The 21,471-nt window shown below is 34.3% G+C and overlaps 2 protein-coding genes across 2 annotated transcripts; both read left to right on the forward strand.

Annotated features, from left to right (window-relative positions):
* The first annotated feature begins 5,972 nt into the window (after positions 1-5,972).
* Positions 5,973-7,489, forward strand: LOC132187744 (uncharacterized). The gene has a single exon (XM_059602162.1). It carries the CDS (start codon positions 6,106-6,108, stop codon positions 7,165-7,167), a length of 1,062 nt encoding a protein of 353 aa, XP_059458145.1. The 5' UTR covers positions 5,973-6,105; the 3' UTR covers positions 7,168-7,489.
* Positions 7,490-12,639: 5,150 nt separating this feature from the next.
* On the forward strand, positions 12,640-16,173 carry LOC132187761 (probable protein phosphatase 2C 63). Its single transcript, XM_059602184.1, has 4 exons — positions 12,640-13,133; positions 13,492-13,868; positions 15,338-15,574; positions 15,741-16,173. Exons 1-4 carry the CDS (start codon positions 12,875-12,877, stop codon positions 16,011-16,013), a joined length of 1,146 nt encoding a protein of 381 aa, XP_059458167.1. The 5' UTR covers positions 12,640-12,874; the 3' UTR covers positions 16,014-16,173.
* Positions 16,174-21,471: the final 5,298 nt, after the last annotated feature.

A 21,471-nucleotide genomic window follows, 5' to 3' on the forward strand; every position in this document is an offset into this window, starting at 1 on the left:
TTTACCTTTTATTTCTATCAAATTTTGAAAATAAAATGTGAAATATTCGAAATTATAAGAAAGTAGAGTATAATTTTTTATTTCTTAAACTAATATTGCCTCCTACTTGTATAGCATAAATAACAATTTTTTCTTCAGGGAAAATATAGTGTGCTGCAAATTCTGAACAATATTATGAATAAAAAATGTGTAGCAGCAGAAGAGATGAAAGAAGAAGAAAAAAAAGTTCAAATATATATTTAAATAAATTTTTGGGTAAATAACATGCGTTTACAGTTTTTTAAGGTTTTACAAAATGGGGATTTTTCAATTTTATTTTTTAGGTTTAATTTTTTTTTTCTTTCTAATTTTTAGGACACGTGTATTTTTATATGGTGAAAAATACAAGTTGGTCTTTTTCCGTAGGTGTCTGGTTGGTCTTTTTTGGCCAAGTACCACAAGTGAGAAAAAAAAATAAATAAATAAAAAACTGCAAACCTGCAATCCTTATAAAAACAGTTTTTGACTGTTGAAACAACATTTACGAATTTGCTGATGGTAGGGCAGTGCAACACACCGTAAAGGTATGGCCCATGGGCTATGGTGCCAGTGTTCCTAGTCGAAGCCCTAAATAAAGAGAGTTGGCCTACAAGGCAAACGCTGAGGCATTCAAAGAGGAGTTGCGCGGGCCATCTTGCTAGAAAGGGGTGGATCCACGGAAGGCACACTGTACACTCTGGGAGTGGGGGTTAAACGGCGCAGCTTAATAAAAAATAAATAAATAAAGGAAAAGAAAAAGAAATAAATAAGACACACACATGAGTGGCATCTACGTGAGTCATGATATCCATGCCATGATTGATACGAGGTGAAAAATATCCATGCCAAATACGTAAACATGCATCAAGTGTACAAGTGATAAGCATAATATGTCATGTCATGCTCAGAATTATAAGGGACATTCATGATGTGTCACGCTCAGGAAAGAAAAAAGTTTCGCATGAATATGCTACAGTATGTTTCTCTTTTGTCATGTTATAAATCAGCATGATCATTACAATCAGCACCCTTCCGAAGATATTAGAAAATTCTGTAATTTGGGATAAAACTTTTGTATTGATAACAATTAAGTCTTATCCAAACTTTTACATTCGGTACATTCACTACTAATCTGCTATCTTCTCGATCTTGTTCTTCCCCATTTTTTAACCTTTACATTGGGCACATCCATAAAAATTCAGTTACATTTTAATTCCCAAGGGATTATTACTTTCCTTTTTCTTTTTTAAGAAATTACTGTATTGATTTATGTGGTTTAGACCATTTTCTAATAATTTCTTAAATTTTCAATTTTATCTTTTAGATCCTTCTATTTTTCGACTATATAAAATGAAGAGAAATATTATGAGTAAATAAGTTTTTTATATTTTGTCAATATTTTTTTATAAATTCAATAGATCAACTATTAAATTTGTGAAATTTATCATTGACTTATGTAGAGTCCGTTTGGGAGTACTATTTCAATAAGTACGATTTTAAAAATTTCCTTTTTAAAAATTGCGTTTTTAAAATCGCTACTTTTTAAAATCGCACAAGCGTTTGGTAAAACATACTAAAAAGTATTTTTTTTATCAATTGAGTGTTTGGATAACATTAGCATATAATTTCGGTTTCATGACCAAATTACCAATAAGGATGAACAAGACAAAGAGGATGAAGAAAAAAAAAAAAAGAGAAAATAAGGCTTTTAATATATTTTAGGTGGGTATTCTTGGTATTTTTTTCATTCTCGTTCTTAAAAAGGTAACTATTGCACCAAATATATTTTTAATAGAAATCGTGATTTTGTTTTAAATTCGCACTTTTTCAAATAAGCATCATCTAATCAGCTTATGGAAATCGCAGATTTTTTTGCGATTTTAAAATATACGTTTTTAAAATCGCAATCCCAAACACCCTAAAGTTACGATTTGGTTTAAAATCACATATTATTTTTTAAAAAACGCACTCCCAAACGCACCCTTATAAGATGAGATTAACCAAATATGGAAAAAAAAAAATATTGACCCCTAACATTTTCTCTAAAATGAATCATTTTATTCAATTCCACACAAATTTTGTTTTTTGCTTCTCTTTTTTTTTTTTTTTTTTTGAAAAATATGAAACTTTCATTGATGAAATTTTATGAGCATAAAACCCTTACATCACAGAGCATACAACTCTGAAAAATCATAGCTAAAAGCTATGAAGGTTACAAAGTCATAAAAATGGCTTCAAGCTTCCGCTAACCCATGTACAATTATATTTAAGGAATAAATCTGCTTCGTGCAAACTAAATCTAAGACATGGATAGCTCAAATACAAAACAAAAATAAAAAACAACTAGAAACTAAAAAGCCAGCCGTGAGAGTTAAGCCCCCACACTGATCTATTCCATCATCAACTTGAAGGCCAGGACAATAAATCCATCTTCAACCCGAAGGCCAGGACAAACAAAATAAAAAACAAAAACTAAAAATCCCACAAACAGCAGCGGAGGAGCACGACATCGTAGACATCATTTCGGAAGACGCGCCTTGGCCAAAAAAGACGATCAGATCTAAGGTTAAAGAAACTAAATATAGATCTACAAACTTAATTTAAAGCAACTTACCAGAAACGAAGACCGGTGGAGCCTACAGAGAAGACACCGAGCACTGCTATCGTAAAAGGGGAGATCTTCCCTCCTCTTGAAAGAAGATTCGTCTGATATTGTTGGACAAATTCTTGTCATTTACGATGCCTCATTTTAAAGAAAACTCTTGAATATGGTCCATTAAATGCTTGTCACGTGACAAGCTTGTAGCCATTGAGTTATTTTTCATGATAATGCTAATTGAGTGGGCTTATGCATATTTATTGTACCAACAGTGGAGATTTTGGACTCATTGAATGATTATTGTATAATTGGGTAGCTTGGTTGACAAGCAAAATGCTAGCTATAGTTTGTTGAATTAAAATTTTAGGGTTGTACAGAATAATCATTCCGCGTAACAAACATAACTTAAATCTTTACATGAAAATAAAACAACTCTCAAATTTCCCTATATTAATTATTATTATTATTATTATTATTTCATCTTAGCAAGTACTTTGTGGGAAGTGTTTTTTTTTTTTTTTTAAGCTACCCTACATGCTTGGACGGTAATAGACCTTCAGTTTGGATGGAGTCAATTTGGAACTCTCCTAGCATTTCGCTAGCAAAGTATATTCTCTGGGGTTGAATAATCTGATTATAGAAGGAATTTTTTTTTTTTGGTAATAACTGATTTTAGAGGGAGATTTTTTTTGAAGCTATTCAAAACAAAATACGCTTAACTAATTATCGTACCCTAATTAGTTAACGCGCGGTAGTCTATCTCTTACTTAATGGAGATGATCCTCTTATCTGTAATCTTTTTTGCTAATTTTTGAATAAAGAAAAGAAAAAAGTACTAGATGTTTTCTTGTTAGATGATCATGATCCGACTAGGTTGTCTCAAACTAGGTTCCGTATAATTTTTCGTCATGGATTAACTCGTTTGGGTTTAAGGTTTGGCATACTCGTATATCATTGTAAGACGAATATATTGTGTATGGATTGTAACACTCGAGATTCCAAGGGAAAACCATTAACTTGAAATGATGTCCTATTCCAAATTTGTCGTATGAAGATGCTAATCGTGTTGGTTATTCACGTTATATCATTATTTGCGCTTACATTAATAAAAGTTTAAAAACGTATTTTTTTATAATTAAAATTGGAGGAAGAATAAATACATACTTCTTTTTTATATGAAGTCTGGGACAGCTACAATAATGTTGAAAGAGTTTTAATTTCCTGTAATGAATACTTGTTATGAACCGATTATGCAACCAAATGGTAGATCAATGGATGAATGATTTACGTATATAGGTCAAGAATGTATATTTAAAACTATTTTCAAGTTACTTTTATATGTTTTAAATGATAATAAAATTTTGTTAAATTATTAATTTATTTCGTTAAATATATTCTTCAATTTTTTAATTTTTTATTATTATTTTTTTCAACTCTATCTTTTAACCTTGATCTCTTGTAAATCAAAATCCTAGCTCGGGTGCCGCTTGGGGAAAGGGAGCTAGGAAGAAGAGATAAGAGATGTGAATCAATGATCACTGCTTTTATATGTTTTATGAGAAGGATGATCTCTGCTTTATGTGTTTTATTAGAAGGATCAACGACCTTTGTTTCATGAGAATATATATATATATATATATGGAGAAAATTCACTTTACCCTGAAGTTTTAAGAGTTTTTCAATTTGAACCCCAATGTTTAAAGTTTGGCAATGTATCACTCTAATGTTTCAAAAAATTTTAATTCAAACCTTCCGTTACTAATTTTCGTGTAATTGGACGGAAACCATCCTACGTGCGTCTCACGTGGGATTTTGATGCCCTCTATTCCAATGTTGCCCTCATTAAAACTTATGAAATTATGTAATTACCCTCATTATGGTAATTACATAATTTCAAAGGTTTTAATGATGAAAAAATTGAAATAGAGGGCATCAAAATCCCACGTGAAATGCACCTAGGATGTTTCCGTCCAATTAGACGAAAATAAGTAACGGATGATCTGAATTGAAAATTTTTGAAATATTATGGGGTACATTGCCAATTTTTAGACATTTTGATTCAAATTGAAAAACCTCTAAAATTTCAGGGGTAAAGTGAATCTAACCCAATAGAGATTTATATTATATGCTAACACATAGTATTTTTAACTGGTTATTAACTTGATGCGTATTTGTTAATAAATTGATTAAGTGGATATATCATAAGCTGACGAAATGGTTGTTTTCTTTAATTTTATATATCACTTTGTGGGGCCAAAGCAAGAGAATATATAACCATCTCTTCTCCGCGTGAAAGGTTAATGCATGCAGTAATATTTAATTTAACTGGGCCGGAAAGAATAACCTCCTCTTGTCTGCCTGAAAGGTTATATATTGATTGCAGTAAAATCATGGGGTCATGGGTGCAAACTTCCTGTATTATTTATTATATATCACCACTTATCTTAAAGGATTATGTTATGCAAGCTTATCATATTAAATTATTATTTATTGTAAAATTTTAAATTGATAAGAATCTACCAATTTAATTATTTAATTAATATTATAACATTATTTGAGTGGCAAATTTTCTGATTGGTTGAAAATTTAAAACTAAGAAAGTGATGAGTGATTAATTGTTAAGTGTATAGATAAGTAAGGAGTCAATCACATTCATGCCAGGTGTATACTATGAATGAAGCGGCTTGATTTCCTTCTTTCTAAAAGGTAAATTAAAGAGCCTAAGAGGGAGGGACCCTTGAATCACATTCCGTCACAAGTCGTCCATGACAAAACGTTTAATCTTCATATGCAGACATTCATACGCCACAAAAATCACAAAAATCTGTGATATGAAAGTAAACCTATCGAACCCAGCAAATCACATAAATAAATAATAATAAATAAATAAATCGAAAAAAATGTTGGCAATCGTATCAACTTGCGGTGAGAATAAGGCGATCGAACAGAGAGAAACTAGCATACATTAAATGAACTGGATATATGTCTTTTTCTTTCGCCACTCTCTTTCCATACCTTTTTTTTGCCACTAACATGCAAAAGCTGATGTTATATTATAATTGTGTCATTGGTCTTCTTTCGTAACTATTCAAATTTCGACCACAAAGTACGTAGCATTTTTTAAATACCATAATTATCATTACCCTACTTGGGCATGCCGAAACCCACTTTACTTCTGCCATAACAATGATCATGTTTCTGTTTCAAAATTGAGCAATTTTTTTTTTTTTTTTTTAAATCAAAATATTTAGGAAATTAAACAATTTAATAGACGATTCTTTCACTCTGTTTGCAGCAAGATATATATCCATTCATATCCTTTCCTTGCTTTTCAGCGTTTCTTTACTTTATATTCCACATGTCTCCCCCCATGTCTCTCTCCTAATGAAGTACCTTCTTCTTTCTATAAATCTTAACTCTCTTTATTCTTTTTATCTTCATAGGAGACTCAAACAGTTTTTTAATTTATCTATCTTCTACAATTGGAGATGGCAACAGACTGTGCCAAAGACAAATGGGAACATTCTAATTTAGCGCAAGATGTATCAGAAGAAGATGAAGATTTATCGTTTTGTGATCTACCAGTCATTAACTGTTTGACGAAAGAAGACGACAATCAATCAAGAAAAGAAGACGCTTTGGATATCGAAAACCAGGAAGATCAGTTCGATTTCAGCTCAACGGGCGGCTCTGTTTTGAAAGAGTCTAAAATGTGCGCCGCCGATGAGGTTTTCTTCCAGGGTCGAATCCTCCCACTACGTCTCTCAGTCAGCTCAGACACGGGCTTGCCCCGTTTCCAGCATGATCAAATCCAAAAATTTACACGCTCCGAGTCCATGGACCATCGCTCAACGGGTGGGTTCGCCAGCAACAATAGCAGCCGAAGCAGCAGCACAAGAAGCTACAACTCATCAAGCAGCAATAGCTCCAGCAGTACCACCATCAGACGAACAAATTACAAGCCCAAATTTCAAAACGCTTTCCTTACATGCCCAAGTCCGAAACCCCAAATCAAGTTATCCACGACCCACCAAGGTACCGTCGGTATCCGGATCCGGAATTCATCCACGTGGGACTATTTACGGGTGGGCTTGCTTCCCACTCCAGAGATTGGATTGCAAGACCTCAAGGTTCGTAGAAACAGCAGCGTTAACAAAAGTTCCGTCAGCCGTAATAGCAGTCAGGGTAGTAGTAGCAATAGCGTCATCGTCAAAAACAGCGCAAAGATTAGCACCGGTTGTCGAGGCGAAAAACAGAGGACGCCGGGATTCTTGGAGAAGGGCATCGGGGGATTGCTGAATGGTTGCAAGTGTTTGGATGAAACAGTTTCGTCAAAAGCAGTCATCATTAAGAGCAGTAACGCAAATAACAACAATAGTGAAAGTAGCGCAACGCATGCGAAGAAAGAAAAATTGTTGGAGGTGAAGATGAAAAAGAAGGACGAAAAGCAGCAGCTGCAGGGAAAGCAAGCCATGTCACGCCATCGAACGTCTGAGTGGCTAAAGGAGCTTCCGCATGCAGTCTATCCTCCAGAGGGTCAGACTGATTAACAAAATAAAATATGCTTCGATCGCATGCCTGTATTCCTTTTAGTTTCATTGTCTTTTTGTTTTTGTTTTGGACTTTAGTTTAAATTAGATTATGATTTTCCAGTGGGGCTCTGTTATCAAGAACTCTCCCTTTCCTGAGGGAACGAGGTTGTTATCTTCTTTTTTTTTTTTCTTCTTTTTTTTTTTGGAGGGGCAGAGAGTGTAGAGTAAAATTAATGATTGAGGTTTGTAGCCGTGATGGGTGGAAATGACGCACCTCTCAACAGAGGTGACGGTGTTGGCGGTGGTGCTTGTCATGATTAAAGTGTGAGCTTTGATGCTTTATGGGTGGATGGTGTCGAACGTGGAAAATAGCATTTCATGACTATCACAAGGCCACACCATAGGGAGACATGCAGACAGACAGTGGGAGCTAATTAAAGAAAAAGCTTGTGTCAACGATAAATGGAAAAAAGTTGGTTGGAAAAATTGAATTGAAGATATTAGAAAATAAAAGGCAAATTATTGGTTTAAGAGCATTTTGGTTGCGCTAGCAGCCAAATGTAGTAAAAATTAGCACCCAATATATCTTAAATAGCAAAAACGAAAGCTACTTATTAGTATTAGCCAATTTTGGTTATCAATGTAGCTTAATAATTCACAAATAAATTAATAATAAAAAATTTAGTATGATTCTCTCTTTTCCCTTAAAGTGGTTGACCTTAAAAATAAAGATTGCGATGCAGGTGTTTTGAGAAAATTATTAGCTAAAATAAAAAATGGTAGAGAGTGATGACTAGTTAGACTGTTTTCTCATCTAGGGGGTGGCTCAACTACTCCTTAACTTCTCAAGGTAGCTCGACTAACCTTGTAGCCGTATGAGTTTTTTAAGGTGGCTTTAACCTTTTGGGTTGAATGAAAGAGTTTTCGGGGGTAACTCAAGCCACTAGTTAAGGAGATAATTACTTGAAAGTTTACTAAGAGTATATTAATATACATATTATAACACAATTTATAGTACAAAAACTTAAAATAATGAACTTGGGTCTATTTAGATATATTAATTATTATTTCTCTTTATACTTTATCAATTTAGAACACAGCACTTATAATGCACTTACAAAATCATCCCCTAACTTTTTGGGGTGGGCTAACCGCCCACAAGACTTCTTCAAGGGTGGTTGGACCCCCCCCCCCCCAGGTAAAGGGTTGAGGAAGTGGTCCAATTTTATTTTTTTTTAACAAGTTATTTTGTTTAAATTTGAGGTCACATTTTGTACAAATGGAAACATTTTATTGGTCTCTGATGGCTTTTTGTACAAGTTGCAAAAGTTTTATTAAGTTTTTAAACCATAAATAATTAATGGAAGTAGCAAATTGATAAACCTAGAAAGTACAAGGTTTCAAAGGAATAGTTCAATCGGCTGTAAATTACGTCTCATAAAGCGGATGTCATTAGTTTTAATTCTCCATCCCCTTCCCCTTCCCTTGTGTGAACGTGTGAAAAAAAAAAAAAAAAGTACAAATATCAATTTTCTCAGTTTTTAAAATTAGTACCTTTTTTATAAAGAGATAAATCATAGGTATCAATAATGCATTTAAGCCTGTGTGATGTTTTATGTTGATATTTCTTATAACCACACATTTGAACTAGTGCTCTTGATATTTATAGGAAATGCGATATCCGAAATAAGGCTATTTTTGTTATTTTGCATGAGAAAAGTGATTTCAGAACTATTGAGCACTGTTCCCATACAGTAAAATGCAAAATAATAGTTTCTAATATTGAAAATAACATAATAATAATGAAAAAAAAAAAAAAAAAAGAAGAAGAAGAAGAAGAAGAAGATAAGGCTTAAACTATGTTTTACTTTTATCTATTAAAGATTCATAGGGCCTAAACTATTACTACGAGATCTATGAATTGTACTTTTAGATACTGTACCCAAACAACTGTACAGACTTGTTTGGAAAGAAAATACAAAAGCTGTGGAAATGTTTCGGCCTTCACTCGGGAAAAAAGGCCCCATTTGAGTGTAGTTGTGATTTTCATGGTCGGGCCGTCTCTAAATCCATAAAATTAAGCCCACAAAATCACTGATTTTTCTGAGCGAGTACGGACCTTATCTTCCGGTCTGTTTGATGCCGGAAGGAAATCATATATTTATTTTATAAATTTTTTAATATTATTCTTGATTACTCCCCTAAAAATTCAATCGGAGAATTAAATAGGGGTCTAGAAATGTTTGCATAGGTGGGCCGCCTTGAAGACAGCTTGGGAACATGTTGCAGCACCCCAGGACCCACATCCCAATTTTTCTTTCTCTACCCAAATTTTAGAAAATTCAGATTTTTTTTTTTTTTTTTTTCGAGGAAATCTAAATCCAAAATTGTTGGAGAACGAGATCTGTTTTGTTCCATCCATCAATTTAGACATTAATTGGTGTAGACGTAAAGTCTGGTAACCAGGCTGTGGATTTAGCAATTCCCCATTTTTTAAGTTAAAGAATTCTAAATTTCCAGACCTAGTCTAGAAGTTGAAAAGTTTTAAAGCATACCAAATCAAAGTCAAACGTTGTTGAAATGGGATGCCCTATTTTTCTACTCTTTCCCAGGATTTGTTGGCACTTTTGCGTATTGATATGGGTTTTATTTGTCTGAAATTCTGGGAAATTACAAGCATTTGTTGTTTGCTAAAACGTGACAGAAAACTTATATATGTATTTTATATATCAAATTAATATTTTAATTTGACACGCATCTTTTTCCAACTCCAGGAATTTTAAACAAAATAGATAGGAATAGATTCTTCTCAATTATTTATTTACTTATAAGAGATAGCATTTGCCGACTGTTTTGTTTTTTATCACATAAAATTGTTGTAGATTAATATAAAGCCCATCTACATTTAGACACAAAGGCCACATATTTTTCAAAACCTTTTTCTTTTTTTTCTTTTTTTTCAAAACAAAAATATTAATGAAGTACTTAAAAACAAAATACTTAAAATTATATATTTTTTATATTATATCAGAACATTTTTTTTTTTTTTTTAAAAAAAAACCCCAATAAAAATTAACAAATCAAGCCAATCATTCCATAGTGGACTGATGCCTAGATCTTTAAATTAAGACACGCGTCACCGTCTAGCCTTTGGTAAAACAAATGGATTAGAAAAATGGGAACGTAAAAAAAAGTTTCAAAACAAATAGCGGTAGCTGTATTATCTCCATGATTTTCAAGGACTCGGCTTTTGACTTATTCATCGACCAGGTAGTGGAGACGACTTCCGGTGACTTCGCTGCCGCACCAATGAAAAAAAACATCAGAGGTTAACAAAGATTTATTAAACTTATGGGTGAAGAAAAATAAAATAATTAATTAAAATAAATGTAATGAGTAATAATGAATGAGTTACATATCAATTTAATAAAATTTTTGTTAGTAACAAATTTAGTATCTCTAATATTTTTATAATAGAAATGGCTACATAGCTATTCTTACCAGCTCAACCGCCTTCATGGTTGGCCGCACGACTGTTCTTTCCCTCTTTAAGATGGTCACACAATTATATGAGCTTAACTTTTGCAGAAATATGAGTTAATTGATTGTTTATAAATATTATGAGTGACACTATTAATTAACTCTTAGATTAGTTTTTATTAAACAAAAAATCAATAATGGATTAACAATACCACATCGTCATAGTGGGATAATAGTAGAATGAGAGCTTGATATATAGTATTAAATTTTTAAAAAATATTCTTACAACAAAATAAGAGTATAGTTTGAGAAGTAGTTTATGTTAAATGAATTATTTGTTAATGTATTTATTTGTAATCAATAAATATCGAAAGAGCAATCTCTACATTTCCATTTTATATTTTAGAGGTAATTACTTTTTGTCCTCATGAATTACAGTGTCTAAGCACTTTTCTTCCATAAACTACTAATTATGACACCTGATCCCATCAAACTATCATCTTATGACAAAAAGCCCATTCCCGTCAGTCGAAGAGGTTAAAATTAACCGTCAATGGTCATGTGCAAGTCATGTGCCATTTTAAATTTTTTTTCTTCCACTTTTGCCTTCATTTTAAATTATTTTCATGTGTTGAATTAGGGTTTAGGAGGGTATAAGTGTCATTTTTTCGGTCTGAAATTAGGACAAAAGTTGAAGAAAAAAATTTAAAATGGCTCATGATTTGCACATGACCGTTGATTGTCAATTTTAACTCTTTTGAATGATGGAATGAGGTTTTTTATCATAAAATGATAGTTTAATAGGACCAGGTGTCATAATTAATAGTTCATAAAAAAAAAAATATACAAAAAAATACAAAAACATTGTAGTTCATTTGGGCAAAAAAGTAATTACCCCTATATTTTATTTTACCACGTATCGCTGATATTGATAGCCGGCCAGTACGAGTTCAACGTTCAAGTGAAAACGTGCTTCAGCTTCACCCTTGCCAGAAGTCAACATTTTTTAAAACCGTGGAAATATGCCCCTAACACATATTGAAGACATGGCAATTTTGACTCGTAGGTTGGATCTAAATTCTGGTATATCCTTCTTCTACACCTGACATTTGGATCTCTTTCTTTGTTTTTTTTTTTTTTTTTTTGAAATGGACATTTGGATCCTCTAGTTTCTACTACAAGACCGCCAAAATTTTATAATCTATGGTCTCTCCAACTTTTTAAAAAAATCTGTGGGCTATTTAAATTCAATAACTTAGATAATTGGATCTTGATATTGATGACAAAAAAGATATAATATGAAGTTATGGTAAATCTTATATTTAATTCATTCAATCAAATAATAGACGTATCTTTCAAGGGCTTAAGTAGCACTAATAAGAATTTTTTTTAATAAATAAAAATATTTAGAGTAGTATAATTTATATCACAATTTATATATATATATATATATAAATTGTTGTTACAGTTCATTATTAATAATTAACAATATATAATTAATAAGTCAACTACTAATTAATTAAAAAATTTACTTAATTATTTTATTAATTATACTTTTGTGTTAACTTGTAAAATGATTCTTTTGTAGAAATAATTGCACTCCAAATAATACTAATTACACTATTATAAATAAAACTTAAATAGAATTATTTCATAATTGTTCAAATTGACAAATTCCGAGTCAAGGAATAAGACTCCCCCCTATCTGACAAAGCCCTGGATAAGTTTTCCTCAGTCTCCACATCAACGCCACCTAGGAATTTCCTTTCACTTTGAGCCGTCTGTTTGTCCAAACACATACGCAAACAGTGAGTGCTCTGCCTCTCCTGCCTGCGGACCCCACTGCCATATTTTTCTAATTACAAAACAAAACAAAAAAAAATTGTCCAAACACAATTTTGTTTTTTTGTTTTTGTTTTTTTGTTTTTTTTTTTAAGTAACTCCCACAAAATTAAATTAAAACCAAACAGAGTCTCATAGTCTTTGGTCCTCCACCTAAGACCCCCGAAGCACGCACCTTTTAACGCGGAAATTCTCTCTCTCTCTCTCTCTCCCTCTCTGTCTCTCTGTGTTCTTAACGCGGCATTCCCACGTTTCTTTATTCAATCCATTTTCTTTATTCAAAGCTCGTCACCTACCAAACCCACGTATTTTCTAACTAATTTGCAAGAATCAAAGGTCGTACAGAACTCATTTTCACAACCCAGAAACCAAAAGAGCCGAACAGAGAGAGAGAGAGAGAGAGATGTTGGAGCAGTGCTGGAGGCCACTGGAGAGTTGCTTTGGATGGGGGCGGAAAGGGGATGAGCTTCTATGGGACACGAACCTCAAGCCTCACGCTTTGGGGGACTACTCGATCGCGGTGGTGCAAGCCAACTCGTACCTTGAAGACCAGGGACAGGTGTTCACCTCTCCTTCCGCCACGTACATCGGTGTCTACGACGGCCATGGCGGCCCCGAAGCTGCTCGCTTCATCACCCACCATCTCCTCCCTTTCCTTCACAGTAAGTTTACTAACCCATCTGATAGTTTCTTTGCTTTGGTACGGTATTTCAATTTCAATTGAAAATATAATCCTGTTGGAAAATGAAAGAAAATCAGAAGTCTGAATCTTGGGTTTGATCATCTGGAACTTGAAAATCATTAACATTACAATTTTGCTTAGCTGAGCTGGGTGGCTGGCTAGCTTTAGCTATTCCGTTCTGTCAGTTTTTAATTTCCAGCAATCAAATAGAGGGTTATTTTTAGAAAATCGTATTTGTAATCACAATTGGCCAAGATAAATTAGCTTCTTTTTCATTTTAAGAATTTAAAATTGTTTCTCTTTCTCTTTTTTTTTTTTTTTTTATTGGTTACCCTCAGAGTTTGCAACAGAACAGGGTGGATTGTCAGAGGATGTTATCAAGAAGGCATTTGATGCCACAGAAGAGGGATTCTTACACTTGGTGAAGCGATCGTTGCCTTCTCGGCCGCAGATTGCTTCAGTGGGTTCATGTTGTCTTCTTGGGGTTATTTCAAATGATGTTTTGTATGTGGCTAATCTCGGCGACTCGAGGGCGGTTCTGGGCCGCCGAGAGTCAGAAGGACGGGGAAATAGTCCGGTGGTGGCGGAGCGGTTATCTACTGATCATAATGTTGGAGTGGAGGAGGTGAGGAAAGAAGTCAAGGCACTTCACCCTGATGATTCACACATTGTGGTGTATACCCAGGGAGTTTGGCGAATCAAGGGCATTATTCAGGTAAGAATCGTGGTTTTGTCTTCTTTCTGCTTTGTATCTCTATGATGGGTCTGATTGAAGTTAGCTTTGATAGTTTAAGTTTTTCTTTCTGCAAATTGATATGATCTATATGTGGGTCTAATGGTGTTCTGTATGTGCAGAGATTACTTCACAAAATCAATTTGAGTTGATGTATATAGGAATTCATAAATATTTTTTTAATTATGTTATCTTTCTGCCGTGCTGGTGTGAATTATATGTGTCAGAATTTGATTATACAACCATTTGGACGTCAGTTTCCCTATGTGCTATATGATGGTCTTTTAGTGTTTAGGACACTGTTTTTTGCCAGTATGTGCTCTGTTGGATTGCTCAAGTAGAGTTTGCATTTTTCCGAAGTTTGAATGACAAGTTCTTTCAAATTTAAATTCTTGGTTTGCTTTAAGTGGTGTATCAGAATTTGGTAAAATGTGAAGCTGTGTGACACAAGTAATCGTGGATTTGGAGATTCATACAGATATAAAAGACATCTGGTTATGCTATTCTTGGGGATTTTATGGTCATCTCACTTTTGGAATTAAGCCTGTAGGCTGTTGCCTTGCAGCCAGTTTTAGTGGTTTTATATAAAACATAAGACACTTTTCATATCTCTTTCAATTTTATTGGTTAAACTCTCATAGGCATAGAGAAATAGACAATGCGCTTTGTGATTTTGATGCAATGAGTTATACGGAGAGGAGATGCCCTTTATTGTTTCCTGCTATGGTAACACCTGGCACGGATAATATGATATGATTAAGAAAATGATTTTTATCTTCTTTTTATCTACTTTCCTTTTGCAAAATTGAAAGTCTTTAAGTTGATCCTGAACTTTATAAAGAGGGCACTAGAAAAGAATGCTATGTCTTGTTTGAGATCAATGACAAACCATGGAGATATTTGTCTTTTAAAAAATTGATTTTGCTCTTATTAGGTGTATCATGTGAAGTACAACTCTTTGGGCATATAGATTCTTAAAGAAATTCTTTCCTAAAGGGCCTGAACAAAATGTGGAAGTCCTTATCTTCTGTTATCCTTGCTAGTCAAACTTTCTGATGTGGGTGGAATATGTCCTGCTATCTTCACAAGTTCACATATTCTGGCTTTTTGGCCTCTCTTTCAGACAGCTAAGATCAAGTATGATAATGGGATGCACCTGATGACACAAATTGGTCATTATCACGTGGGGACATTTATCTATATGTGATCAAAGTATGCTTTTGAATTTTGTTAGCAATTGAGAGCCAAAACATTAGGTTTCTGGCCATAGTCGAAATCATACATAAATGGATAAATTTATGTATTTCAGCACCATATTGATAGGCTTTAATCCACTTATAGCTGTTTAAGTGGATTTACCTTGATAGCTGCCTCCTTATCTCTAGGTAATGAATTTTGTGTATATAATCCTAAGGCTGGAAAGTCATTAAATTTATGTTTTCCCTTCATAGGTCTCAAGATCAATTGGAGATGTCTATCTGAAGAAACCCGAGTTTAACAGAGATCCTCTTTTCCATCACTTTGGATTACCCATTCCTTTAAAAAGGCCTGTAATGACGGCAGAACCCTCAATAGTGAATCGAAAGCTAAAACCAAATGACATGTTTTTGATATTTGCATCGGACGGTCTCTGGGAGCATTTAAGCGATGAAGCAGCTGTTGAAATTGTCTTCAAAAACCCAAGAGTTGTAAGTTGCTGCCAAATTGTATTTGTGCTCTCTTATTTTCTCTGCTACTGTCAAGTGTCAATACATATTTCCGCCTTTTACCATTACAACACAGTTTATGGATCTCTATTTCGAACTTGTTATGTTATATAAAAAGATATTAAGAGCTGCCAAAATTTTGTTGCAGGGAATAGCAAAGAGGTTGGTGAGAACTGCCCTTCATGAGGCTGCAAGAAAAAGAGAAATGCGGTATGAAGACATACAGCGAATCGAAAAAGGCGTAAGGCGTCATTTTCACGACGATATTACCGTCATTGTTGTATATCTGGATCATTCACGAGGTTCTCCAAATGGACTCAAGCATCACAGCCTCCCTAACTGCACTAATGCCCCTGTAGATATTTTCTCCCTAAATGCGGATGTGGATGATCCAGAGGTCCCACTTCATCCCATCTCCTAAGCGAACGATACTCCAATAATCTGTTATGTTCTGTACGTACAAGTAGTTATATAGAAAGGTGCATCTGGCTTGAAGCCAGGATACGGCCCCAGAATTTTTATTTCACAGGAGAGAGTTTGTACATAATATTGTGAATGAAGGTTAACAGATTGAAGCTCCAGCTTGGGTTTTGGCCTCATTTTGCGATCCTTTGTTTTGGGATGGTTTTTTTGTGTGTAGGTGTTCTTTTTCTCTATACAATGATTACTGGATTTTTAAGTTCAGATGAAATGCATGATGAATTGAAAAGGCCTTAAATTTTGAGTCATATGACAATTGTTCAGTTCAAGAGCTCAGCAGCCCTTCGTTTACGCTTTTGGATTCAATGCATTAAACGCACAAGTCTTTCTGAATGCAAGTCTTCGTCAATATTCTTACGTAAAGACTTTAATAAACTTTGATTTGACTGAACGCCAAAACTGTGGAATTTTTGAATCCTCTAGAGACGTCAGAACTCAGATAAGTCGTTTTCAGCAGTAACAATTTTTGACTGTCAATTTAATATAGAAAGGTGAATTATGATAGAACTTTCCTCGCAAGTCTTGCCAAACCATTTCTTCTTCACATTGTTCCAAATAATATTATTCTTTATTAAATGGTTTTCTGATCTTATTTGACCCCCTTTTTTCTCTTTTGTTGACAGCGGAGGAGACAAGGCCCCCCGAAATTCTTAAAAAATAAGGAAAAATATAAAGTAAAAATTCAACAACTCTTGAGTTAACCTCTCAAAGGTTCCAAAAAGAAAATATTGTGGTGCTGTTGCAGATCCCAACTACCCATTGCCTACCGTTGCCATAGACTATCGTGTGCTTTCTGAAGGAAAATTGAAATTGTCTCGTACCTTCCAAAGTTTTGACCGTGTAAAACAAACAAGAATCTAAATTTTAACCATTAAAGATAAAAGGGAATGATAGGGATTTTGCCCTCTACAAGGGTGGAAATGGAATCCACCCCACAGAAGGGCAGTGGGGGTAAATCTTGTAGATGGGAAAGGGGAGAAACATTGGTTGTTTGGGAGTATTGTAAACAATTGAAAGTTAGAGGGAGTTAAATGTATTTTTATATTTTAAAATATATATATATATATATATATATATATATATATATATATAGAAGGGCCTGGACAGGTCCAAGCGGATCAAGCCCCTGATTGCTCCACGATGGGCATTGCACATTAGGAGGTGCCCAGCAAGCATGGGCCCCCGGCCCAAACTTGCCCTCATCTCTACTATGGGCCTTGGGATAGATGAATTATTCCCATGCGTACGTGGTTTGAAACGCTTGGTTTGCAAATGGCCAAAAACCCAATGATTTGATCATTTCAATCAATGTTTCTAATTGTTTCGACTTTCAGTTCAATTGTTTCTTTGATCTTTTATTCTTGCTTAGTAGTTATATCAAAATTGACTAAAAAATAAGTTTTATATATATATATATATATATATTTTAAAAAAACCTATAGTTCAATTATAGAACAATCCCACAATAATATAATAGTTGAACATAACTTAAATATATATAAGATTAAGAGAAGGGGAGTAGGGTGGGCGAAGATCGGTTGCATTTATAAGATTGAAATCACAACAACTAGTTAGGAGGAAAATTTTTAAAACATTTTTGAAAGAAAATGAAACACGTTTATAACTAAATAATTTTTGGTTTGAAAAATTCAAAACTAATTTAATACCCTGAGGCAAAAAGTTTATCAAATTAAAAAACTTAAACTAATAATAATCGAGCAATTCTATGACATATATCACCTAAATTAATCCCAAAAATCATACTCATCACAGCATATATCAAATCTCTCTCTCACTTCAATCATGGTCTCCCCCACCCCCACCACACCCACCAAAAAAAAAAAGAAGAAGAAAAATGAAGTCCATGGGGGTATTATACTCAAATACTATGTCTTTTTCTAGGGTCTATCTAAACATCAAAGTGCACAATTTGTCATAAACCCTAAGACCGTTATTTTGTGTGGTAAGAGAGACTTTGTTCATCTTTACGTCTTTAAGTTCATACTTCTCCAAGAGTTTGATTAAACTATATAAAATCTCAAAAACTATCAAACCGAGTTCCGGGTTGCCAAACATAGAAGAATTTGCCAGAGTTATGTAGCTACTATGATAGAAGACAAACGAGTTATTTGTTGGGGGCACACATAAGGTTTTGTTACAAATGTGTTTTTTTTTTTGGAAACCTAATTACAAAGGTTTTATAAGTATAAATCGTGTGTCGTTTTATTCTTATATATTGAATAAGTTTTCTAAGTCTGACTATTTCAAAATAACTTTATTTTTTAAGAATTATTCAAAATGTCTCCACCTCGTTACCAAAATTGTGGTGTTAATCACTTAATAAGTACAAGGACAAACGAATCATTCTTAGCTCAAGCCAAACCCCTCCAAATATTTAATTACTATTGTAACACTCTTTTCTTTTCAATATTGGTGATCAATGCTAGCTAGCTAGTAGCTAGGATGTGTTATGCTTGTAACGCCTTTAGATTTGAGTAAATGTGATACATGTATACTATTCAGCCTCTTCTATTACTCTTTTTGTAAGGTATTTGAATGACGCGGATTACTTTGGAGAGTTCTCGGCAGTAAGAACATTGTGGAAGTCATTCAAATGGAGGGTCATCATCCGCAGATGAGCGCACCAAAAATCGTAATTCCTGTAATTCTCAGGCATATTATGTACGATATTAGCGCATGATGTTTGTGTTTGCTTTTGTTACTAGTTTGTGTTAATTTTCTCTAGTATGGAAGCCTGCAAACCTCTTGCAGCTTGTGTGATTCAACAATATCTACCTTGTTTTTCTTTGCCCTACTAAATCTTTGTTTCATTATGACTTAAAGAGTGAAAGGCTAATTATTAGTCAGGCCTTAAAAACTTATGGATCAGTCATTCCATTTGTGCTTTCAGCAAGTAGGCCAGGCAACGGGATTAATCTATGCTTTCTATCTTTCAATTGGATATGAATTGCTTGTATGTATTGAAAAGCCTCGAGTTATCTTGCACTTGAAGAGAATTCTTTCTAGGTTTGTCTTGCATCTGAGTATCTCTATAACAAATTGTCCATTTATTGACCCGCGAACCATAGTTATTGAACTTAGAAGTTACACAGGCAGTTGTGGTTAACAATTGTCTCTAATTGCCAACTGCAATTGCCATAAGCGATTATCAAATTTTCATAACCGCAATTGCTCCGCCTTAGAGGTTTTAAATAACGGTCAGTTAACTATTAATGAAACTCATAACTGCACCGTATAATTGCTTTTTAGAAATTGGCCTTTCGGGCATATTTTGGTGTTTTTGGCCTTTGTTGAACCTCTAATTTATGGCCTATTTTAGATGGTTTTGGCATTTTAAAAAAAAAATAATTAGAATGATTTAAAATGTAACAAAGCCTAAAAATATTATTATTGTGGGAAAATTACAGTTTACCCCCCTAAAGTTGACAGCGTTTTTCAATTCGAACACTAAAGTTTCAATTTTTGCAATCCACCCCCCCCCCCCAAAAGTTTCAAATTTTTGCAATTTAACCAATTGTATTCAAAGCTTCCCATATTGTCCCTAATTTTTTAAAAAAAATTCGGGGTGGCTATCTGGCCATTTTAGCACCTCCAAATTTTTTTTTTCTTCATAAAAATAAAAATTAGGGGTAATATGGAAATTTTGGGATAATATTGGTCGAATTGAAAAAAAAATTGGAATTTTGTGGGGGTGAATTTCAAAATTTGAAATTTTAATGTTCGAATTGAAGAACGCTGTCAACTTTGGGGGGTAAACTATAATTTTCCCTATTATTGTTATTATTTTGATGAAAAAGAACAATTTCATTAAATTCAAAACAAAAACCCTATTTCAAACACACCAAAACATCGTTGTATATATTATTACTATCGTGGTTGGCAACTATTAACTGTGTCGGCCTACTCTTAAAATTGCTAACCTCTCCGCCCAAGGTGGTTAGCAATTTTTTTTCAATCACTCACAAAATCAATTATACGATTAATAGAGACAATCCTTTTTAATAACCATCCGCTTATACACCCAAATAGAATTTGAACCCACGCATAGAGACAATCCTTTTTAATAGAGATAGGGCTGTTCACCGACTCTCTGTTGAAGTTAAAAAATTAAAATTAAAAAAATGGTTATTCTCACTTCTGTGTAGATGGTAACTATTTTAGGCGGGCTGGGCATCGTAAGTCAGGGCCAGGCCAGGCGATTGACAAATTCGTTTCTCAAGTCCAAAGAAAAGGGCTCCTTAATTAAGGTAGCAAAAAGCTTGTAGGCAGCTAAAGCCCAGATGGGATCCACAAGTTGGACTTTACACTACAGCTGTCATCCTTGCGGATGCATCTGACTTGCGAGGCCTAAAATCAGAGAAGGAGGCATTGCAAGATCGTTTTATCGTGACGTTTTTGTTTGAAATTCGTCGGAACAGATTATGCCCGCAAATCTATTGTACGGAAGCTGTTCCTCCCTCAACGATCTCGCCAGATCTTTCATATAATTTATTTCGGCAGGTTTGTGGCCTTCGACGCCATGAAGGCGTACGAAGTTGTCAAGGGAGATGGATGGGCCGATGGAGTCCCAGTTTGCATCGAAGATGACGGAGGTGGTACTGGTAGGTACTGTCTACTGACATGGAGGAGGATCATAGTTTCGCCAGAGCGAATGAAGTGCACTACTACGTGGGTTGATGAAATGAATGGCTCACACTAACTCATGCGACAAATCTACGGCCATGCCGATTTTGCAGCAAACTTCCGCAGTGGGCGACAGGGTGGGCCCTAGGATGGAGGAAATGGAATGGTGTGACTTGGGAGGAAGTGTGAAAGAGAGAAAGAGAGAGGGACGGTGGAAAATTAGGAAATGGAATGTTGGGCGGAAGTGTGAAAGAGAGAAAGAGAGAGGGACGGTGGAAAATTAGGAAATGGAATGGTGGGCGGAAGTGTGAAAGAGAGAAAGACAGAGGGATGAACGCCGTTAGTTCACTGGTTTCTTTTATTTTTTATTTTTTAAATGAATATTTAATACTATATTTTTATCTCAGGAATTAATTATTTTTACATTTTTTTTTTAATAACAACTAAATCAAAATTTTATTAAAATTATTGCATCAATATTATAAAATAATTAAAATAAATACTCAATGGTTATATATATCAAAAATTGTAGTCATCCACCGAGTAGTCGTGAAACGAGTCCCGATCTTGCGAGTAGTTGCCATGCCATGCCATCATCCTAATTAGTAAAGTAGTTGCCGTTGAGGCAGGGTACATTGCCACGCTGATCACATGGAGCCATGGACGTAGTTAAGTCGCATTAATGAGACGACGGAACATGCTGCCAAACCATACTCTAAAGGAATGGAAGAGGATAGCACACGTCCAACGTTCAA

The sequence above is a fragment of the Corylus avellana genome, chromosome ca7, assembly GCF_901000735.1.
Source record: "Corylus avellana chromosome ca7, CavTom2PMs-1.0".
In the NCBI taxonomy this organism is placed as follows: Eukaryota; Viridiplantae; Streptophyta; class Magnoliopsida; order Fagales; family Betulaceae; genus Corylus; species Corylus avellana.

Coding starts and splice junctions, on each gene's coding strand:
- LOC132187744 (XM_059602162.1), top strand. CDS start 6,106: ATGGCAACAGACTGTGCCAAAGACAAATGGGAACATTCTAATTTAGCG.
- LOC132187761 (XM_059602184.1), top strand. CDS start 12,875: ATGTTGGAGCAGTGCTGGAGGCCACTGGAGAGTTGCTTTGGATGGGGG. Junction 13,134..13,491: donor TCTCCTCCCTTTCCTTCACA/GTAAGTTTACTA, acceptor GGTTACCCTCAG/AGTTTGCAACAGAACAGGGT. Junction 13,869..15,337: donor GAATCAAGGGCATTATTCAG/GTAAGAATCGTG, acceptor TTCCCTTCATAG/GTCTCAAGATCAATTGGAGA.